At 42.0% G+C, this 23,362-nt stretch overlaps 2 protein-coding genes across 4 annotated transcripts in view; both read right to left on the bottom strand.

Annotated features, from left to right (window-relative positions):
- Window positions 1-23,362, bottom strand: part of LOC109433057 (cGMP-dependent protein kinase, isozyme 2 forms cD4/T1/T3A/T3B) — an 822,160-nt gene that overhangs the window by 602,546 nt on the left and 196,252 nt on the right. The gene's annotated exons all lie outside the window — the stretch shown is intronic.
- LOC134286357 (uncharacterized) lies at window positions 13,261-14,740 on the bottom strand. The gene is made up of 3 exons (XM_062847968.1): window positions 14,730-14,740; window positions 14,495-14,652; window positions 13,261-14,415 (listed from the first exon to the last, which is right to left on the bottom strand). The coding sequence occupies exons 1-3, from the start codon at window positions 14,738-14,740 to the stop codon at window positions 13,910-13,912; spliced, it is 675 nt and encodes a 224-aa protein (XP_062703952.1). The 3' UTR covers window positions 13,261-13,909.

The raw sequence follows: 23,362 nt of genomic DNA, 5'->3' as shown, positions 1-23,362 counted from the left end.
TGTTAATTTGGTTTCAAGAGCCAACCCTTTTTACGTCTCGTAGACTTATTATACTTTACTGAGCAATGATAACTTCAATATATATCACCTGAGGTGGGTCCACTACAATCTCGGTGCTCAGTTATATTCGCATTTGGAACATATTCAAACACTATTCGTTCCTGTTTTTCTAGTCACGCTCAGCCTAAAGTTTAGTTTGGTCTTTCGCCTTCTCAGTTGCCACTTAATTGGTGTGAAATTTCATTTTTAATGTTTCAATTCAAGTATAAAGCCCAGATTGAAGTTCAAGAGAAATCGCTCAAGAAACTTCTAGAATGATTCCTGGCAGAAACTTTCTACGGTGACTGCCATTTGAACTGTCATTTCTTCGCAACTGCGTACTGCGATCGAAGAAAAAAAACGGTTTCTTGAGCGATTCAGCCAAGGAATTTCCCATGCATCAAGATAGGCCGAGAAATTCCTTCTGATCTGAAAACAGCCCTTAAATCTGTGTTGGCTGGCAACCTGTTTTTTTTACGAAATTTACGACACTGTTGCGTTTTTAGTACTTTAATTTTTAATAACACAATTCGCCTTATACGGCTCTACAAAGAATCAACTATATCTGCCTTGTAGGTCTTACCGCCTTCAACGGCTTTTTCCGCCTTCAACGGCTTTTCACTCTCCGACGGATCTTTCCGCCATCGACAGTTTTTCGCCTTAGACGGCTTTTCTGCCTATAACATTTTTCCTGCTTTCGAAAAGTCTTTCCGCCTTCAACGGCTTTTCTATCTGTGATCCTTTCCGCCTTTTACGGCTATTTCAAGAATGTCGCCTTCATTAGCTTTTATCGCCTTCATTGGCTTCATCGCCTTCACTGGCTTTTAACAGCAACGGCAAAATTTGATCTCAAAATATTGTTTTACCTCTACGCCTTCCTCGGCCATCCGGTCAACAAATCAATACTTCATTCATCATTCAGCATTTAAGTCTAGATTTAGGACAACAACCCTATTCAACGAGTATCAATATCACAATCAACAAAACTTAGATTTTCTTCACAGTTATTTATTTCTTTATCTGACTTTCATGTCCTGAGGTTTGGGTTTTCTGATGGCCAAATGATCGTGAACACTCGCGGACATAAAACAATTAAACTTTATTTAAACGATAACAATTTACATTTATTACATATTAAAACTGATGCGCGCGAGCAGCATCGCGCTGCTGCTGCTAATTTGCACCCGATCCCGTTGGGCTTTGTTGATCGACAACAACGGGAGCACAACAATAAAACTTACGCGCCCCACCGTAGCATCGTCATGATGGATATTGGATCTATCATGCGAGCTACAGGGCTGTGATGTCGTTTCCATTTTGGTACACAACATCTCCCCTCTTAAATTGGTGGAACCGTCTGTACGTCCTTCTGGCCACGGAAGAACGTTGAGGAACCCAAGGACACTGTCTTTTACTATCGTGCGACTGGATGAACGATGGTCGTCTGTCTGGGGCAGGTGGAGAACTGCTGTCAACTGATGCCGTTGAAACCGACAGGATCATCTTGTGGGTTGATGAATGACTATCACATGGGATGTTTCGATTGATGACGTCTGTTCGTGCTCGAAGACTGTTGCTGGATTGACGATTCGTGCTTGATCGTAATGCTGGTGTCGCACTGTGCGACTGACAAGAGCTTGAAATGTGGAACTGAGTGTTGCTCTTGAACTCATGAACGTCGGAGAAAGAAGCGTAGTCCTCGTACTAACTGACCTTGTGTTCCAAGAACTGACGAAGCTGCAGCGTGTGATGGTTGATTGTGATCCATACTGATGATACTGGCAGTTGAGAAATGTGGTTATGTTTCTCCTTCTTTTACCTGTGTTCATTGAGTTGTGTTGCTTCCATCCAAGGTGATGACTGAATAGGATGGAAGAACTTTCCAGGTCGAACCGGACAACGGGGACATGGTTGATGGATACTGCTCCCGCAATGGTGTCTGGATGATGTCACGCACGCTGGAGTGATATTGCTGCTCTGTACTTCGGGAAGGAAAGCCCATCTTCCGGATTGCACTCTTCTGGATGAATGGATGCACTGACTTCTGCCGGAGCGCACTTGCCGGGTGATGATGGTGTGGAAAAATCGGGCAAATTTCCGTTCACTTTCCTCCCTGCGTGAGTTTCCGTGATACGGCCATGATGATAGCAGGCTTTGGCAACCGAATCACGAACACTACCTCGTCGCCACTTTCATGTCCTGAGGTTTGGGTTTTCTGATGGCCAAATGATCGTGAACACTCGCGGACATAAAACAATTAAACTTTATTTAAACGATAACAATTTACATTTATTACATATTAAAACTGATGCGCGCGAGCAGCATCGCGCTGCTGCTGCTAATTTGCACCCGATCCCGTTGGGCTTTGTTGATCGACAACAACGGGAGCACAACAATAAAACTTACGCGCCCCACCGTAGCATCGTCATGATGGATATTGGATCTATCATGCGAGCTACAGGGCTGTGATGTCGTTTCCATTTTGGTACACAACACTGACAATAGTGATTGTCATCGATTTGAACTAAACAATACCGATCACCATCAAAATCTCTCACAGGTTGATCATTGACATTAGTCGAAGGTATAAATAGATTGTTTGATTCATATTGAACAATTAGTACACAATATTTACCTTTTTGATTCCAATGTTGAAATTCAATCACAAGTCATCACCTGGAGGTCATCACCACTCTGCATGCACTACACACACCACTCATATCTTTCTTTTTCCAAAGACAACACTTCCCGAACCGAAATTAAACTAATTTCACATGCACTGTTCACCGTTCTCGTCGCCAATGTGAGAATCTTTCTCTGTAATGATTATTCAACAACTGTATTCATTATTTGTATACACTTTATTACCGATACTTCAATATTACATACAATGATTCACACTCCAGACAACAATAACAACATCTCAACATATGACAGATACTGAATGTAAACATACACGCTAAACGTAATAGAGTAATACAATAATTTATTATGTGCATACCACAAGGTACCACACCTCCCATTAGGGAAGATCGGGTGACCAACCCCGGAAGGAATTTTGGTCGTAGGCTGACAGGGAAGGGGGGGGGGGGGGGTGGTTGCTTCTGCAAACCTGAGCGTCTGTTCTCCACGAGGAGCTGCTCACAACAGCGTCTGATCCCCATGTTAGGGGCGGCTGATCGACGTCCGAGTGCCAGGGAAGACCTCTAAGCTCTACTGTCCTCTGGAAAGTAGGGGGTTGGTGTCCGACCGACCTTACGATTCAGCCGTAAAAACCATAATTATGGAAAATCAGCAACAGAATAATAGGAACTGAGACCAACGGGAACGACTCCAGCGAACGAAAAGGACTTGCGATTAGAAACTCGGTACGTAGAACTCAACTTCATTAGGAGCACTCGCATATTCGCCGATCTACTGAACGACCGCGGGTTCGGCATCGTAGCGCTGCAGAAGGAGTGTTGGACAGGATCCAACAGCGCTCAAAACTTTCGCCGGTTACTACTACCATGCGTCGAAGTCGAACGCCGCGGCTGAACACCGAGCAGCTGCGTAACGTAGAAGTGGCTCAAGACTACGTGCAGTAGTTAGCAGTGGCCCTACTAACGGAAGAGCAGCTTGGCACAGCTACCCTTAAAGATGGCTGGAGGGACATCCGATCCGCCATAGGTAGTTACTTGGCTACAGCACTAGGCTTCGCGACTCCGAATCACAGAAACGACTGGTACGACGGCGAATGAGAACAGTTGAAAAACGAGAAGAATGCAGCATGGGCGAGAATGCTGCAACACCGTACGAGAACGAATGAGGCACGTTACAGACAGGCGCGGAACAGGCAGAACTCAGTCTTCCGGATGAAGAAGCGCCAGCAGGAGGAACGAGATTGCGAGGCGATGCAAGAGCTGTACCGCGCTAAGGACACACGAAAGTTCTGAGGAGGAGGTTGGCTGGTTGAAAAACAACAAAGCCGCTGGAGCAGATCAACTTTCAAGCGAGCTTCTAAAATACAGTGGAGAAGCACTGGTGAGAGCACTACACTGGGTCATTACCAAGATTTGGGAGGAGGAAGTATTACCGGGCCCATATAGCCGAGGCGGTAAACGCACGGGTATTCAGCATGACCATGCTGAGGGTGACGGGTTCGGTTCCCGGTCGGTCCAGGATCTTTTCGTAAGGGAAATTTCCTTGACTTCCTTGGGCATAGAGTATCTTCGTGCCTGCCACACGATATACGCATGTAAAATGGTCATTGGCAGAGGAAGCTCTCAGTTAATAACTGTGGAAGTGCTTATAGAACACTAAGCTGAGAAGCAGGCTTTGTCCACATGAGGACGTTACGCCAAGAAGAGAGAGAGAGAAGTATTACCGGAGGAATGGATGGAAGGTATCGTTTGTCCCATCTACAAAAAAGGCGACAAGTTGGATTGCGGGAACTACCGCGCGATCACACTACTGAGCGCTGCCTACAAGATACTCTCCCAAATTTTATGCCGCCGTCTATCACCGATTGCAAGAGAGTTCGTGGGGCAATATCAGGCTGGATTCATGGGTGAACGCGCTACAACGGACCAGATGTTCGCAATCCGCCAGGTGTTGCAGAAATGCCGCGAATACAACGTGCTCACACATCACTTGTTCATCGATTTCAAATCGGCGTATGATACAATCGATCGAGAACAGCTATGGCAGATTATGCACGAATACGGATTCCCGGATAAACTGATACGGTTGATCAAGGCGACGATGGATCGAGTGATGTGCGTAGTTCGAGTATCAGGGACACGACGATGGCGGAAACGTACATCCGACTAAAGAGGGAAGCCAGGCGAATCGGATTAGTCATTAATGTGTCGAAGACAAAGTACATGATGGCAAAGGGCTCCAGGGAGGAATCACCGCGCCTGCCACCCCGAATTCATATCGACGGTAATGAAATCGAGGCGGTTGAAGAATTCGTGTACTTGGGCTCACTGGTGACCGACGACAACGACACCAGCAGAGAAATTCAGAGGCGCATTGTGGCAGGAAATCGTGCCTACTTTGGACTCCGCAGAACTCTACGATCGAATAAAGTTCGCCGTAACACGAAGTTAACCATCTACAAAACGTTGCTTAGACCGGTCGTCCTCCATGGGCACGAAACATGGACCCTACGTGCAGAGGACCAAAGTGCCCTTGGAGTTTTCGAACGGAAGGTGTTGCGTACCATCTACGGCGGAGTGCAGATGGAAGAAGGGACTTGGAGAAGGCGAATGAACCACGAGCTGCATCAGCTGCTGGGAGAACCAACCATCGTCCATACCGCGAAAATCGGGAGGCTACGGTGGGCAGGTCACGTCATCGGGATGTCGGATAGCAACCCGACTAAAATGGTTCTCGAGAGTCATCCGACCGGTACAAGAAGACGTGGAGCGCAGCGAGCTAGGTGGGTCGACCAAGTGGAGGACGATCTGCGGACCCTACGCAGAGTGCGGAACTGGAGACAAACAGCCATGGACCGAGTGGAATGGAGGTGGCTACTATGTACAGCAGAGGCCACCCCGGCCTTAGCCTGACCGGTAAGGTAAGTAAGTAACACACAGCTGCCTTCCTTTTTCTACAAAAACAAAAAAAATAAAGCCACAGTTGCCATAAAATAAAGTTGCTTTTCTACAGTATCAAATCAAACATTTATCCAAAAATCATATTATTTCATTTGCCACACATTTTTTTTTCATTTGAGCACAGTTGTCAATCCAAAATATCTGATAATTAATGATTTAAAGATTTGTTTTTCATATTATTAGCAGTTACTAATCCAAAATACATATTTATCTTTTTTTTTGCACATTGTTGCAATTACAATTGCACACAATTGCAATTCTAAAATACATGATTATCCATATGGTATATATTTACATTTCATCAGATTATTCTTTTGGCACACAGTTGCCTTTCATTTGCACACAGTTGCAGGTCCAAAGTACAAGACATTCTAATGGCACACAGTTGCCTTCCAGTTGCAAGTCCAAAGCATAAGATTTTTAATACGGCACACAGTTGCCTTCCAGTTGCACACAGTTGCATGTCCAAGGTACAAGATTATTCTTTTGGCACACAGTTGCCTTTAATTTCACACAGTTGCAGATCCAAAGTACAAGATGTTCTATTGGCACACAGTTGCCTTCTAGGTGCACACAGTTGCAAATCCAAAGTACAAGATTATTCTTTTGGCACACAGTTGCCTTTCATTTGCACACAATTGCAGCACAAAAGTACAAGATATTTTATTGTCACACAGTTGCCTTCCAGTTGCATACAGTTGCAAGTTCGAAACACAAGATTATCCATACGACACACAGTTGCCTTCCAGTTGCATATAGTTGCAAGTCCAAAGTACAAAATTATTCTATTAGAATACAGTTGCCTTCCAGTTGCACACAGTTGCAAGTTCAAAATTAATTCAATCGGCACACAGTTGCCTACCAGTTGTACACAGGTGCAAATCTAAAATAAGGTACCCCGGGGCAAGTGAGAATCGGGGGCAAGTGAGATCTATAGCTAGTATTTTTTTTATTATTTATTTTTGAGACTATTATTCTTTATGGAAAACATAGGTATCACACCTACGGATACTTTGAATACAAAAAATGTTATTGTTTCAATCATAAAGAGGCCATATACGTTATTGTAGTTTATATGTAATTTTCAATTCACTAGGTGAGATTGATTTGCTCTACTACAATCGTCGTTTAAAAATAGATTTGTTATTCTACAAATACTTTTTTGGTTTCAGGATAGTATTTAGAGTTCTTGCAAATGATTTCAAGCGAAAAACCTGTATTTTATTTTTATTTATTACCTTTAGTTTACTGCTCTCAGTTGCCCCAGTGCATTTCACCATCTGGGGCAAGTGGGACCTATGAGAATAAACAAACACAATTGTATGGGTTCATCTCGCCTTGTCCAGCCTAAGATGATATTAGCACAAAAGTCAATAAAAATTGACGCGTTAAGTAATCTACTGTCGAATTATACTTTATTACCTCTATTTAGAAAGTCTTGTTGGAAATGGTAAAACCTTGGGTGAAACAAAAAAAGCATGTTTTTTATGTTTTTCTCTAAATATCTTCCATTATTTTTCCACTTAACGCTGCATAATGCATGCTTCTGAGCATTCAGGAATCGTCCATAAAAATTAAAATAGGGAACTGGCCTTTTCAAAATTCACGATTAAAAAAAAACATTATTGAATGATCGTAAGATTATGTAAGGGAGAAGATATTACTGAAAATCTCGAAACCCCAGACTTACTATTGGCGAGATTCATCAACTATATAATACAGAGACCAAGTTTCGAAATCTTTTGTCTCTTCACTTTACGGCACTTTTTGTATAAAAAAAAAATCAATATGAGCTGCTAGAGTTTTTTTTTTAAGTTTTTTACCCAGCGATTTCTTAAGTGTTACGTAATTTATGCATGATACCATAAACCTCTTCTTTTTTTAATCTCTAAACATAGTCATTCATATAAGAGATTCATGATTTACGTAACCTTATTTGTTGCACCTTATATTAAGCCCTTTGAAAAAAAAACTCTGAATAGGTCCCACTTGCCCCTTGAAACGCAGTACATGAGGATCTGCTACACTTTTCATTATATGCATAATATATGGAATGTAAAAATTTTGAAACAGTTTTAATGCACGTTAATAAGTACAAATATACCAACAACATCTTTTGGGTCCATTGAAATTATTGAAGAATTTGTGTTCTGAAATTTTTGGCATGACAAAACCAAATTAGCATTTTTTTAGGTCCCACTTGCCCCGGGGTACCTTAATTACCTGATTATTGATACGGCACACAACGTTTGAATTCGGTCAATAGGTCCGCTAAGATTTTTATATGTTTTTAAGTACATATTCCAGAAGTAATGTTGGCACTAATGTTTAGATTACAAACATTTCCAGTATTCGATTGTAAGCACTTTTGAATATTCATACTCAACTTTTTCTTTCGCTTGACTAAAGAAACCATGAAAATATCTAGGCACACTTTGAACATTTTGAAACAGCCTGGAGGTTTGCAGCTGTCTGGTTGCTGTCAAGTTGCTCCCCTGTCTGCACTTCTAGGCAGAAAGTTGTCATAATGTAGTATGTTGTGCATAAATGCAGTCAACTAATTTGATGGATATGCAACAAACAACTATACGTTGTCATGTTTGATCTTATTCCCCATAATTGTAGCTGAAAAGTTCCCAAAATATCAGCCACTGCCCAAGTGGCGCAGCACCCAACAAACATCGAAACGAGAACATAGCAGACGATATTGAAGGTGGGGTTTGAAAGGGACGTTCCAGATTCCGCCTTTGACATGAGAATTTCAATGATAAAAATGTCAAACTTATTGAGTAAACTTGTTTGAACGAAGCTAATAAAGACAGCTGAATCCAAAAATGTAGATGGTTTTGAATGGGATTTTTCAGAAATATTTTATATTTTAACATGTTTTCCCTGTCGTTCCAGAGAATGAAGTCGGATCTACCTATTTGTGGTAAAAGGTAACATGAATAGTTGAAAATACGCCTATAACGGAAGAGAGAAACTGAAGTTCGTAATGATTGTTCCGCCATTCTCACATGCTGGTCTAAATATGTATAGCATGCTCAGCCAACACGAAGTCATATATGATGTAGAAAAGGATGCTAATGTGGAGGCCATATGCGTACATGCTTTCATTTAACCACGGGTAAAGTGTACGCATATCGCCTCCACTTTAGCATCGTATTCAACAGCATGTGCGATTGTTTGATATCATAACTAATTTTGCTTTCATGTTATCAATAACTCTTTAATATCAAAATTTGTTATTGAAATATTTCCAAAATTCACTGTTATTAAGTTGTTATTGACCCTAACAAAACATGTTATTAAATTGATTTTCCAGGAACATATTTTTGTTATGTGACTTGTTATTTTGCCGCTTATGACAGACAAGATTATAACTCAATATGTTATGTTAATAACATAAAAATAACTAATTCCATTATGCAGTTATTTTGCCGAAATAACGCATTTTGTTATGCTGTTGTTATTCTCTTCTGCTCGGGAATAACCTTATGAAATTCCTCATCAATCGTTATCAATCACACAAATCAATGTTAAAAACCAACTCCGACTCTTTTCCATCTTGATGCAATTTTTCACAGCTAGTCTGCCATCTTTATAAAACTCATTAAGCTTTATAACCATATGTAATTTTCCGATATACATGAATGACGAATAATGAACAAAAATCATTTGTATATGCCGACCATCGCTGTTTTCATTTAACAAATCAAATCTTGCAAAGTATCTGAATGTCCTACCAATCAAACAGAAACAATTCCGTCCTATGTTTTGTAGCCAAAATCCAAATACACTCATTTGTGCTCATTCTGCGAATGGAGTGACGTGAGAAAAGTCGGAGTCGTATATCGAGGTGAGGAATACCGTCTCGAATGAAGTGACTCGCCGGGTAAATCAAATGGAGAGTCACCTCATTCGAGCCGAGATTTCTCAACTCGATATACGACTCCGACTTTTCTCACGTCACTCCATTCGCAGAATGAGCACAATTGAGTTTAGTGAAATTTTGAATCGTTTACCTTCAAGATGTTGCACATAAAAATAGTTAACTTTTATTGAGATCCAATAATCAGTTTACCGTTAATACACACACACTGCGCTCGCCACCCTGCATCCCACTGAAGCTTTTTTATGTTTACCGAAATCTGATTGGTTTCATTCATTTCACATTCCTGAGCCCAAATAAAGCGGGCATCGCTACCATGGTAACGAAAATGAACAAAAATAAACTCAAAGCACCAAACTCAACGTACTAAACCCCCATCTTTTCACGCAGTAAATATTTTTCACAGCTCGAATTTTAGTATTTCAGTAACACGATCATAACAGCACTTTCCTTCACTTTTCCCGAATTTTACTTTCGTCGCCAAATGTAATGTCGGATCTTGTAACAAAACAAGTCTTTTTTCTTCTGACACGTAACCGAAACAAGAGGCCGATATATTCCATGACTACTCTGATTACAAATATTCAAAGAGTGTAGAATTAGCATTTAGCATAGCAAAGCATAGCATAGCATAGCATAGCCGACCGTACACATCCTGGGGTGGCTGTCGATAGAGAAGTTTAATGCGCCAGAAAAGTTGCCTGGGACTTGACAAACCTTTCATTTAACGAAGAGACGAACCAGCCAAGGGCTGAAAGTCTCTCTAATAAAGACAAATCAATCAATTTCATTTAACGAACTCTCGACACCTGGCCAGGTCCTTACGATCATCGGGGATGGGGAGGAAATGTTGATCAGATATCTACTCAGAATATGTCCAAGAACTTGGCCCACTTCATAGATATCTGGAGTTGGATGTGGATGGGGTGTTATGGGAAGCTTTCCTTGGCGAAAAAGCACATGACAAATTATTATAAATTTAGTTTAATCATTTACCTGGTTACCGCTGAAAGAGTAAATATTAGTAGTAAATATAATTATTTAACAAAAGATTGATTACGATACGGTTGGATAATTTAATTCAGCTGAATACGCATATAAACAGTTGATTATTGTGGGAAATCAGTCCACAGCTTCCGAGTGAGATCACAGCAAGTCGTCAGCCACATCAAAAAACTAGCTGTCCCGGCAAACTTCGTCTTGCCAAGATCATTCAAAGAGTGTAGAATTAGCATTTAAGTAAAAATACACATAAAAAAAACAAATATTCAAATAGGATCCAGATACATCCTCATAATGAACACCGACTCTACAACGACTACTGTTGCGCTCGATGATTGTTAGAAATAAGAATCGAAGAAAAAGTGCTGAAATAGGAGTGATACAGGGAGTCACCTTAATGGCATCTTAGGCTTTCTAGCCAAACTAACCTAAACTCGTCTAAGTCTGAGTAGTCTCTGATTGCATTAACAGTTTAAGCTTAGGCTCCCATGTCCCACCAGCCAGATAACCGGGTTTTGCAAACTAAGCATTATTTGTGGCAACATTTTGAGCGGCATGATAGAACTATGCCGAGCGCGCTAAGTGTTATTAGACCACTAATGTAGTTGCATGAAGTGGGTGAGGAGGTACATAAGTATCATTACAGCGTGCATAACCGTTATTGCAATATTGAGGCTTCAGTTTCACTAAAGTCTGAAATACATAACAACTCATGAGAAAACTGTTAAGTTATGAGTTAAGAAAACTCCCCTAAATGCAAATAAAGAAACAATAGTGTTGAACTCATTCACTGATTTACGGTAGTCTGACCAGCGTCTTTCCGGGTTGACTTACATTTCTATTCCTCTCATCGCACTCTACATACCTAGCTCGCCATATCTCTTGGATCTACAGTCCTTAGGACTCTTGATTTACCACTAATTTAAACATTTTATTGACTTTAAATAGATGTTTCAATTTATTCACTTTTTTCTTTCCGTTCTTTTGCAACAAAAAAGTCACGAACATGAACAAAACAAAGCACGTAAAAAATCTAAAAGTGAATAAATAATGGATCACTAATATAACTAAAACGGCCGCTATGAAATGAACAGATAGCGCCACCGTAGCCTTGTGAGTTTGACGTAACTCGGCTGCTGTCACAGTGTTACCGTCCATATACGATGACGCTTTTGTTTTGATGCGGTGAGTAGCGGAAAAGTCGGCTTCAATGATCCATTAAAAATGCATGGAAAAATAATATTTCGAAAAAGTGAATGGTTCAAACGTAAGGAAAACAGTATAATATATTGTTACATAAACGGAGCTGAAACGAAATGTCAAATCAAATGGGGATTGCTGTGTTAAATTTCTTGACCATTCCGGTCACGATCACGGAAAAATGATGCACTGAACGAAAATTACTTGAGTGATTCCGTTTGAGGTGAATGGGAGGTATGCACCCCATTAGGGAAGATCGGGTAACCAACCCCGGTAGGAATTTTGCTCGTAGGCTGACAGAGGGGGGGGGGGGTTGCTTCTGCAAACCTGAGCGTCTGTTCTCCAGGAGGAGCTGCTCACAACAGAGTCTGATCCCCATGTTAGGGGTGGCTGATCGACGTCCGAGTGCCAAGGAAGAACTCTAAGCTCTACTATCCTCTGGAAAGTAGGGGGTTGGTGTCCGGCCTTACGAGTCAGCCGTAAAAAACATAGTTATGGAAAATCAGCAACAGAATAATACGAACTGAGACCAACGGGAACGACTCCAGCGAACGGAAAGGACTTGCGATTGGAAACTCGGTACGTAAAACTCAACTTCATTAGGAGCACTCGCATATTCGCCGATCTACTGAAGGACCGCGGGTTCGGCATCGTAGCGCTGCAGAAGGAGTGTTGGACAGGATCCAACAGCGCTTAAAACTTTCGCCGGTTACGATGTACGCCGTGGCTCAACATCGAGCGGCTGCGTAACGTAGAAGTGGCTCAAGGCTACGCGCAGCAGTTAGCAGCTACCAACAGAAGAGCAGCTTGGGGCAGCTATACTTGAAGATGGCTGGAGGAAAATTCAATCCGCCATAGGTAGTACCTTGGCTGCAGCATCAGGCTTCGCGACTTCGAATCACAGAAATGACTGGTTCGATGGCGAATGTGAACAGTTGAAAAACGAGAAGAATGAAGCATGAGCGAGAATGTTGCAACACTGTACGAGGGTGAATGAGGCACGTCATAGACAGACGCAGAACAGGCAGAAGCTATGGCAGATTATGCACGAATACAGATTTCCGGACAAACTGATGCGATTGATCGAGGCGACGATGAATCGAGTGATGTGCGTAGGGACACTCTCGCAGAGGGTTACGGGAAGGTGATGGTCTTTCGTGTTCGCTGTTTAATATTGCTTAGAGGGTGTAAAAAGGAGAGCAGGCATAAACATGAGTGGAATATTTTCAGAGTTATTACAGCTGCTTGGTTTCGCTGAAGATATTGAAATTATATCTTAATACCTCATTTAGGTTGTAGGTATTTGATTTTCCGTACCTGAGTTTGGTATTCTTCAGCTATTTTCTCCTGCTCGGGAACTTGGAGTAAAGCTCCCATGTCATGGTTTCATAGGTGGCTTAAAAATATAAAATTGAGTTTAATTATGCTGTCCTTTATAATGTTTTTACTGTACTTGAACTCAACAAAAAGTATTCATATGTAGTCAAGGAATTCACAACCAAATTAATTTTGAGGACGAGTTGATCAACTTCATCATAATAGATTTATTTGTATTTTTTCGGTTTCTTTATTTGGCTTGTATTGTTTGTTACATCTATTTTGAGATGGTGTTTAATTAAGCAAAACTTTAATGGATTATCTGTTATAATTGTTTTATTTTTTTATACCAGAGTACTGATTACAAACCGTTTCAAAATTCTATACATACAATAATTCATCAAACTCAAATAATTAAATGCTATTTTGATTCGGTTTCATTTGCGCTTTACGTATTGTTTGTGATTTGTATGTACATTGCTGCCAATCAAAGAATTGGTAGAACTTAATTATACTGGAGTTTCGAGAATATTCGGAAATTCATATGATACTGCAAATCGGTTTTGTTCAACCGAAATTTTTAATCCTTACGATTTTTCTAGTTATCCGTAATAATCAACTAAATTAAGTAATTTTGAATACTAACTTTTGCTCTAATGCTAATTTATTGCAAGTTGCCGTGGAATGTTAATAATCTACTCTCACTAAGCAATCAACATTTTAGTACGAACCATAGTAATGTACGAGCGATCAAAGAACTTTCTTCGCCTAGCTTCATTTAAGTATGTACAAGGATTTCCTTACCAAAACCATCATCACAATTTTCGTTTGAACCGAAACCATTTCCAGATTTCTTCTAATCACTGGAGGACTTGTCTCCGTTGTGTCTCGTCGGGGAAGGAGAATCACCTAAACTTGACACACTATTGTTGTTCATGCTGGTGGGATTGTTATTGTTCAGATTGGGGGCACCTAGGGCGGACAGTCCGGCAGCGTGACTGCTCAGGTGGTGGTGCATCGAGAGATCACTGATGAAATCACTCGGCTTGCGACCACTACTGAGAGCGGTGTGCAGCGAAAGTGGTGGCAGATGGAATCCGGGAAAGGCAAGGCCTGCAGCTGCTGCGGCTTGAAGCGAATGTAGCAGGGCTGCCGAGTGTTCTTGGGCTTTCCGGCGTAGCTCAGCTACCGATGACGAACGGGGATCTGACGGGCCAAGCGATCCGCTACTGGTTGGAGTTGTTCCGGCACTGACGATCGAGTGAGCTAGCGAAGTGCACGTTGGTGAGGACGTGGCCGTTGACGACCCGGTGGTGATCGGGGACTTTGCTGGACAGCACGAACACAAACTTGGGAAGGCCGCTGTAAGGAATGATAAGTAAGGTAGAAGATGGTTGATTAGTTCATGGGAATTCGGAACTATGGCAAATATCGTATCTACCTTTTAGATTTGGAAACAATGGTGGGGCAAATTGCGATCCCAGGGATGCCAAATGTGGAGGAAGAAACAGTGGCGGAGTTGTCCTTGGCTGGCCATTATCCAATACAGGTCGGAATCCACCGTTACTGAAATGAAGAAAATAGAAGAAAGTGTATAAGCTTATATTGTTTTCTCCCTCATGAAAATTAGATAATTATCCAATACGTATGTGTCGCTTTTACTAATTTGTACATACATGTACTGCATTTGTATGTCAAGCATATTTGATGTTTCGATAACTGTGCAGACTAACAAAATCTCCTTTTCTATTGCTGTGACGATTCGCACAACTCAAACGAAATAAATGCAAATTCAAAGTGAATAAAAAATAAATGATTTGATAAATTTGATAACTTCTAGCTCAATACTCGCCCCCTGGGATAGATAGCATCCCAACTATATAGCAAGCTCTGGCTAGGTCCTATCTCGTTCATAGCACTGATTTGGTTCTCGTTCGTGCGTTACGAGATGTGCCACTCGAAGCTACGAATTGATGCCAACAGCCAATCCTGCTACCTGCCAGCAAACCAGCAGCAAGCACCAAAAGCAATGGAGTTCCCACAAGAACTCTTGTCAAACTCAGCAGCATCCCGGGCGGACACGTGGAAGCAGGTGCATTAAAATTTGATTCAAATCGATTTTGACAAGCGTAACGTAATATCCCTCCGCCCGGTCGGTGTCAGTAGGTAGCCATCGTCTCGGTGGGCAACTACAAACAGTGAGAGCCAGAGAATAGCATGGCCGGAAAGTGGTGCTCTGGGTGGGTTTTACAGAGCTTGGGAAATATGTATGCAGATTGAATTTGATAGAATTGATAAATTTTCAAAACAAAATGATGTTGGTACATTTTTTATTACTTTCTATGATAATTTCTGAAACTTACGTGTTTTCGACCGTTTTGTTTTTTTTTTGTCATGGGATTTTTTTAAACCTTTGCAACTCAAATTTGGCCTAAAATATTTCCCTACCAAACTAAACTATTCGACCAAGTTATAGGCAATTAAGCCGAAAAAACCCCCTATATGACGAAGAGAACAAACCTTCCGATAATATCTAAAGTCACCCTATGCATACATACAATCTACCCCGCCACACAAAATTCTCTTGCACACCGCCGAAGATCGTCATAAGCACGCGTCGCTCGAAAACTTCGAGTGCTCGCAGCTTCTCCTCGAGCATAGTCCATGTCTCGTGTCCGTAAAGGAACACCGGTCTTATTAGCGTTTTGTACATGGTTCATTGGGTATTTACGTGGGTGAATCTTTTTAGACCGCAGCTTCTGCTGGAGCCCGTAGTAGGCCCGACTTCCGCTGATGATGTGCCTTCAAATTTCACGACTCACGTTGTTGTCAGCCGTCAGTAAAGATCCGAGGTGGACGAATTCCTCAACCACCTCGAACGTATCCCCGTCTATCGTAACATTACTACCCAGACGGATCCGGTCATGTTCGGTTCCGCCTAACAGCATGTACTTTGTTTTTGAGGCATTCACCACCAGTCCGACTGTTGCTGCTTCGCATTTCACGCTGGTGTACAGCTCTGCCACCGTTTCAAATGCTCTGGCAATAATGTCCATGTCGTCCGCAAAGCACACAAATTGACCGGATTCTGTGAAAATCGTTCCCCGGCTGTTGAGCCCGGCTCGTCGCATCACACCTTCCAGAGCGATGTTGAAGAGTAGGCATGGGAGTCTATCACCTTGTCGCAGTCCCCGGCGAGATTCGAATGAACTGGATAGTTCACCCTAAACTCTTACGCAGTTTTGCACACCGTCCATCGTTGCTTAACCCTTTGGAGCCGGAGGGGTCATATATGACCCCGGCGATAGAACCGAGCATAACAAACGTGTTCGACACCAGCGAAATTACGTCGACAGCGGCGAAAAAAATCGGCTCTTAAAGGTTAAATCAGTCTAGTCAGCTTCCCAGGAAAGCCGTTTTCATCCATGATTTTCCATAGCTCTGCACGGTCGATACTGTCGTATGCCGCTTTGAAATCGATGATCAGGTGATACGTTGGGAATTGGTATTCACGGCATTTCTGGAGGATTTGCCGAACGGTGAATATCTTGTCCGTTGTCGACCGGCCGTCGTTGAAACCAGCTTGATAACTTCCCACGAACTCATTCGTTTGAGGTGACAGACGACGGAAGATGATCTAGGATAGCACTTTCTAGGCAGCATTCAAAATAGTGATCGCTCTGAAGTTCTCACATCAAATGGTCGCCTTTCTTGTAAATGGGGCAGATTACCCCTTTCTTCCACTTCTCCGGTAGTTGTTCGGTTGTAACGGTAAGCCTTTTTTGTTATTTATTATTTGTATTATTTACTCGTTTATTAATTGTATATTTATAAAAGAATACAAAATCATATTAAATTCAAGTATGATTTACACGGACGTAGCCGGAGTCTAGACAAAACAGTCTATGAAATCATAGCATACAACTTCGTGAAGTGTAGAAAGGTCAACCGCTACGCAGCGTAGTTGCGTACTGCGTACACTGTAACGAGAATTACTGTTCGTGTTCTCGTTATCTTGCTAGAGAACCCGTACAGAAAAAAATATTCATGTAAAATTCAGCGAGAAATCATGCACATAAAGGGAATGCTAGAGTGAGTGCATATTTACATGAGATATCATGTAAAATTACACTACGATCGTGTAAATTTCCGCTAATAGTCGCGTAACCGGTTGGAGTCCATGATGGTTTACGCGATAGTTGGCGGAAATTTACACGACGGTGATGTAATTTTACATTATATCTCATGTAAAAGTGCACTAACTCTAGCATTCCCTTTATGTGCATGATTTCTCGCTGAATTTTAATTACATATTTTTTTCTGTGCGGAGTAGTTGGCTTTTGAATACTTGGCTATGTAACGGATTAAGATGGGCAGACAATTCAATTGCGAAAGCAATTTCTTTAACTGAAATCACACGAACATGATTAACGGAGACTGTCGGGCTTCTGTTTCCGGGAGCCATACCGTCGATCCAATCTGAGGAATTACAGAAATATTCTCGTTCACTTTGTCCCAAATCGTGGCAGAAGAAGGATCGTGGTGTAGTGTTTTTTCCGTGGTGTGATTTTGTAAGAGATTTTAAACGTGAAGAGTGCTTTAGTCTGAATTAACCATTTACTGTATCCCCGAATAGACCTTGTAAAAGTTAGCTAGTTTTGTGCGGTTGTGAATTGTGCGAGTTGACCTGGAGTTCAAAGGTAAATGGCTTGTGTTCGTTGTATCCCCATATGTGCTAATTGTGTCCTCAAAGCCAAGCGCGCGCAACGGCTTCTACTTCCAAAAAAAGCGTACACCGCACAAAGCAGAAAGCGAAAACAGCGTCCCGCTGCACCACCATACATCACGCATCCACCTGCGATTTGGTGCCGAAGTTTGCCTGGCGGTTTAGGGCCAGAAGGGAGTAGCGACCGTCACCAACGCACTCCAGGCACGTTTTCATCGTCGTCGTGAAGTTACGAGCTCGAGAAGGACATCCTAGAACCTCGTGCGTGACTCGCTCGCTCGTCGATTCGTCTACGTCATTGACAACGTCATCGTAGAAAGCTACGAAGCGTAAGCTTCTCAAACCGTGAGTACGTTAACTGAAACCTTGCATGCAAGTGTAATTAGAACGGACACTCGAAAGCGCTAGATAATCTGAACCGCACACGTTAAGGCCAGAAGCAAAAAGTGGGAATGAAGAAGAAAGGCCGGCTGTCCGGACGAGCAAGAATGCGTAGGATATCAAATTGTTAGAATAATGAATGCCTAGGTTATCAAATTGTTAGTAAATAAATTCGAAAGTTTGACGTTTTTGTTTTCGTAAGACAATGTGTTAGTCAGTGATGTTTAAGGAAGTTTGAAGTACCTTTCACGTTTCGTTTGTTCTGGTTAGCGTCCTTTTGTTGTGTACTCCGTCTTCCAAAACGGAATGGGATTAAAGTGGATGGGGAATCTCTGCCCGTGATGATAACCTGGATAAGGTCGAGTTCTTGGATTACGGTTGTCTATCGGGATTCGTTGGTTATGTTCGTGTGAGGAAAGTTATTGAGGTGTAAGAATCTTTCGGGCAAATTAGATAAATGAGTCTGCTTACTTCTTCCTGCGCACTGTTGAGTATTTGGAAGCTAACCTCTTGGGTCAGTATCTAGCCGGGCGTAGAACGCGACTAGTAGTCCTCCTAGTAGGTGGCGCATAAGCCACTTGTTTGAAAACTGGCCGGAAGTAGAAAGCAGACTCCAAGGCGCCTCATGGCTGCTACACGGTATCCCAGATTTTGACTATCAGCTGGTGCAGACAGGTGGTCAACTTTTCTGGGCCCATCTTGATGAGTTCAGCTGCGATACCATCCTTACCAACTGCTTTTTTTTTTGTTTTGAGCTGATGAATGGCATCTTTAGCTTCCCTCAGCGTGGGATTTGGTTCATTTTCGTCCTCCGCTGCACTTGGTGTCGTCCTTTCCTCCGTTCCCGTGGGCTCTCGCGCCTACGTTCTCCACGCCATTCAGGTGCTCGTCGAAGTGCTGCTTCCACCTTTCGATCACCTCACGTTCGTTCGTCAAGAGGCCTTCGTCCTTATCCCTGTACATTTCGGTTCGCGGCACGAAGGCGTTGCGGGATGCGTTGAGCTTCTGGTAGAACTTCCGTGTTTCTTGGGAACAGCACAGTAGTTCCATTTCTTCGCACTCCGCTTCTTTCACGCGGCGCTTTTTTCTCCCGGAAGAGACGGGTCTGCTGCTTCCGCTTCTGTCTGTATCGCTCCACATTCTGTCGGGTTCCATGCTGCAGCATTACCGCCCGCGCTGCATCCTTCTCCTCCAGAACCACTCTGCACTCCTCATCGAACCAATCGTTTCGTCGACTCCGTTCTTCGTACCCGATAGTGCTCTCGGCTGCGTTGTTGATGGCTGCTTTGACTGTACTCCAGCAGTCCTCTAGAGGGGCCACATCGAGCACACCCTCGTCCGGCAACGCTGCCACGAGATTCTGCGCGTATGCGGTGGCGACATCCGGTTGCTTCAGTCGCTCTAGATCGTACCGCGGTATACCGGGGCGGCTGCCGGTAATGTACATTGTTAATAACGGAGTGTTTTGGGCGCAGTTTAACCATCATCAGGTAGTGATCAGAGTCGATATTAGCGCCACGATAGGTCCTGACGTCGATAATGTCGGAGAAGTGCCGTCCATCAATCAGAACGTGGTCGATTTGCGATTCCGTTTGTTGTGGTGATCTCCAAGTGTAACGATACGGGAGGCTGGAAGAAGGTGCTACGAATGGCCATGTTCTTGGAGGCGGCGAAATCGATGAGGCGTAGGCCATTTTCGTTCGTCAGCTGGTGGGCGCTGAACTTTCCAATCATCGGTCTGAATTCCTCCTCCTGGCCTACCTGAGCGTTTAGATCCCCTATGATGATCTTGACGTCGTGGTTTAGGCAGCGGTTGTACTCGCGTTCGAGCTACGCGCAAAATGCGTCTTTGTCATCATCAGTGCTTCTGGAGTGAGGGCGTGCACGTTTATTCTACTGAAGTTAAAGAATCAGCCCTTGATCCTCAACCTGCACATTCTATCGTCGATCGGCCACCAACCGATCACGCGCCTCTGCTTCTCGCTTATCAGGGTACATATAAGCTATTCCCAGCTCACGTTTGTTGCCACTACTCTGGTAGAAGATATGATTACCTCTAAACGTTCCCATCATGGATCGTGTCTACCCAGTAAACAGATCGTAATGGGAAGTGCATTCAAAATCGTATATCGCTCTGCCAGAAATCAAAATCGTTAAAACCGTTGAATGTTGTGATAAAAAAATGTCAAGTCCGATTGTATATAAATCGTTGCTGCGATTTGTTTTTGGAGTAAGTTTGTTGTGTATAAAGCAAGTCATAAATCTCGCTTATTGAAGTCGTCACTGTTTGCATACGCTTACAAGTCATATAATATATAATATGCATATAATTATATTATAATGTTAGTAAAGTTTGGATGGGAATGGTAATGACTTAATGAATTTCGGCACCGCGACAATGCAAAATGGAAAAAGCAACCCACTTGCCTTGCTCATCACCGCCTGGCCGCTGATAATGTTTTGGGACTGGAAACATTATTCGGGCAATCTTTGGGAGTGTTCATAGTGACCGAAGGAAGACATCTGTCTCACAATTATTCCTACATGAGCAGTACACTTTTCCCGTGACGATGCACAATGGTCCACGAACCAGATTTACGAGGAAAGATGCATGCAGCGCCTTCAAATGATTTTTTAGACAAATATGGTCTTCTACAAAGTTGTTGCTAATAATAAGACCCTCTTTTCAATGTACATGAAAATTAGGGTGGTTCATATATTCACAGAAATTGGAAATCAAACTTTTACATTCTTCGGAAAAGTTGTAGATCTATAAATTTTGAGCAAGTTTGCTGAAGACAGTTTTTTTTGTAGCTTCAAAATTGACCAATCTAGAGATATATTTCTGAATTAGCTTAGGGTGGTTCGAGAAAAACAGGTTTTCCGGCTTTAACTTTTTCAGTTTAAATTTCTCATCAAAGTCGCTCAAGAAACACTTGTAGAACATTTGAAAACGCGTCGTTTCGTGCGCTGAAACGATCGTTATCTCTTTTGGTTAAAAAGTTAGGAGTATTTTTCTTTAAAAAACATAGTTTATTCAAAAGGCGATATTACGGGTTGGGGCAAAGATAAAAAATATCTTTTTCCAGCATTCAAAAGAAAAAATATTGTTATAAAACATATAAAAAAAATTAGAGAGGTGTTATTTTTGTAACTCAAGTAAAAAATACTTGAAAAGTGCCTATTTTTTTCTAGAAAATCATAATTATCTTTTGAACGGACTGACGTAGTAATATTCTCAGCGCACGAAAATGTGCGTTTTTGGGTGCTCTAAAAGTGGTTCTTTGAGAACTTTGATGAGAAAATTGAAACAAAAAAGTTAGAGCGGGTGAGTGCATGCATCTTTCCTCGTAAATCTGGTTCGTGGACCACTGTGCGATGACGACGACAACGACGACGACGACGTCGTCATCGAAACGTACACTCGATGCAGGACTGATGTTGTAAACAAAACATGTCGTAATAAGTGCAAATCCAACTCGCTACGAGTTGTATATAAATTTACAACTCATCATTAGGTACCGTGATTTCAGGTGAAATTGATCACTTTTCACAGTTTTTGGCTTCTAATTTTTGAATAGTTTGCGATATGGTCAAACTTAATGCTTTAAAACAAGTACGGCCACGAATTTCATCAGTCAACGAGGTTAAAATTTTTACTGTATTTATTTTATTGAAATAAATATCATTTAAAATAAAAAATCAGAAATTTTAGTTTCGGGGTGAAATTGATCAGTCAGTGAAATATCTTTGTAAGTGCTGAAAATAAATTTTCCAGCTGAATTAACCACCCCAGAACTCGAAATGCTTTTTAAAACTTATACAAGTATGGTAAATTCTTAATTATTTAAGTTTAAAGTTTGATAAATCTAAAGAAAACGCCTAAAAGTATGCAATTTTCATACTAAATAAGTTATTACTTTAGCAAAAGTACAATTTTATGTATAAATATCAATATTTATAGAACTTTTGATGAAGAAATCGGATTTAGCGAACACGTGGCAGCTATAAACATTCATTCGAATATTTATTTAATGTACGATACAGCTACGGAAACAAAAGTTTGAAAGGGTCTTTAAAATTGGCCGAACACTCAATTTCGGAACATATTAAATTTAATACACAAATATGTGACTAATTAGCTGTAAAACATGTAAGCTCATCATTCAATAACCCTTTAGCCAGATGATGGCCATTTTCTACAAAGTGTTTGAAGTTCAAAGCTTTATTTTTGACAAATAAAAATTGCCCTCACGTCGATCAATTTCACCCCACTGATCAATTTCACCCGAAATCACGGTATACTATATATCAGTACAATATTGTAATAAATGAAATCGCAATAACTTAGGTACCTAAGGTAAAATTGAGGAACGCCTTCATTAGGGTCAGTTGGATAGCTATTGCCGATGCGCTCCTGCGTCTGAGGATACCCGGGTACCTGTACATGATTCTAGAAAGTTACTTGCAGAATCGAGTACTGGTTTATGACACAGAGGAGCTTTCACATAACCCCAGGAGTCCGGCAAGGTTCTATCCTGGATCCGGTGTTATGGAGTGTCATGTACGACGAGGTGTTGAGGTTAGAGTTCCCGGTAGGGGTGGAGATCGTCGGCTTCGCTGACGACATTACGCTGGAAGTCTACGGTAAATCGATCGAAGAAGTGGAATAGACTACTGCACACAGGTTTTGGAGGCGTGGATGAGATCCATGAAACTGGAATTTATCTCACTACAAAACGGAGGTGGTGGTTAAGAACAATTGAAAGTTGGAGCAGCAAACGATCATCAGTGTAGGCGTTAGCACTATCACTTCGAAGCGCTCCGTCAAACACTTGGGTGTGATGACGATAAGCTTACCGGTCAGTAGCCACGTTGATTACGCCTTTAAAAGAGCCTCCACAGCTATAGTGACACTGTCTCGAATGATGTCCAATAGCTCTGCGGTGCATGCCAGTAAAGGTAAGCTTCTGGCTAGTGTCGCTACGTCCATACTAAGGTATGGTGGCCCGACACGGCACTAAGTACCGAAAGCCGTGCCTTTGGAGCCGACCTACGGATACCTGATGCCTGATAGTAAGTTCGGAGATGAGTGTAGCAACAATTGTGTTGTTGACAAGCACACATGCTCGAGGCATGACACGCGAGCTATCCATTTCATTTTTTACTAAAAATAGTAAACACCTCAAGGTACCCCCGTGA

This window comes from Aedes albopictus, chromosome 2 (assembly GCF_035046485.1).
Source record: "Aedes albopictus strain Foshan chromosome 2, AalbF5, whole genome shotgun sequence".
NCBI classification, from domain to species: domain Eukaryota; kingdom Metazoa; phylum Arthropoda; class Insecta; order Diptera; family Culicidae; genus Aedes; species Aedes albopictus.
This window is presented reverse-complemented; position numbering and strand designations above follow the sequence as displayed.

Coding starts and splice junctions, on each gene's coding strand:
- LOC134286357 (XM_062847968.1), bottom strand. Junction 14,416..14,494: donor ATTGTTTCCAAATCTAAAAG/GTAGATACGATA, acceptor CATTCCTTACAG/CGGCCTTCCCAAGTTTGTGT.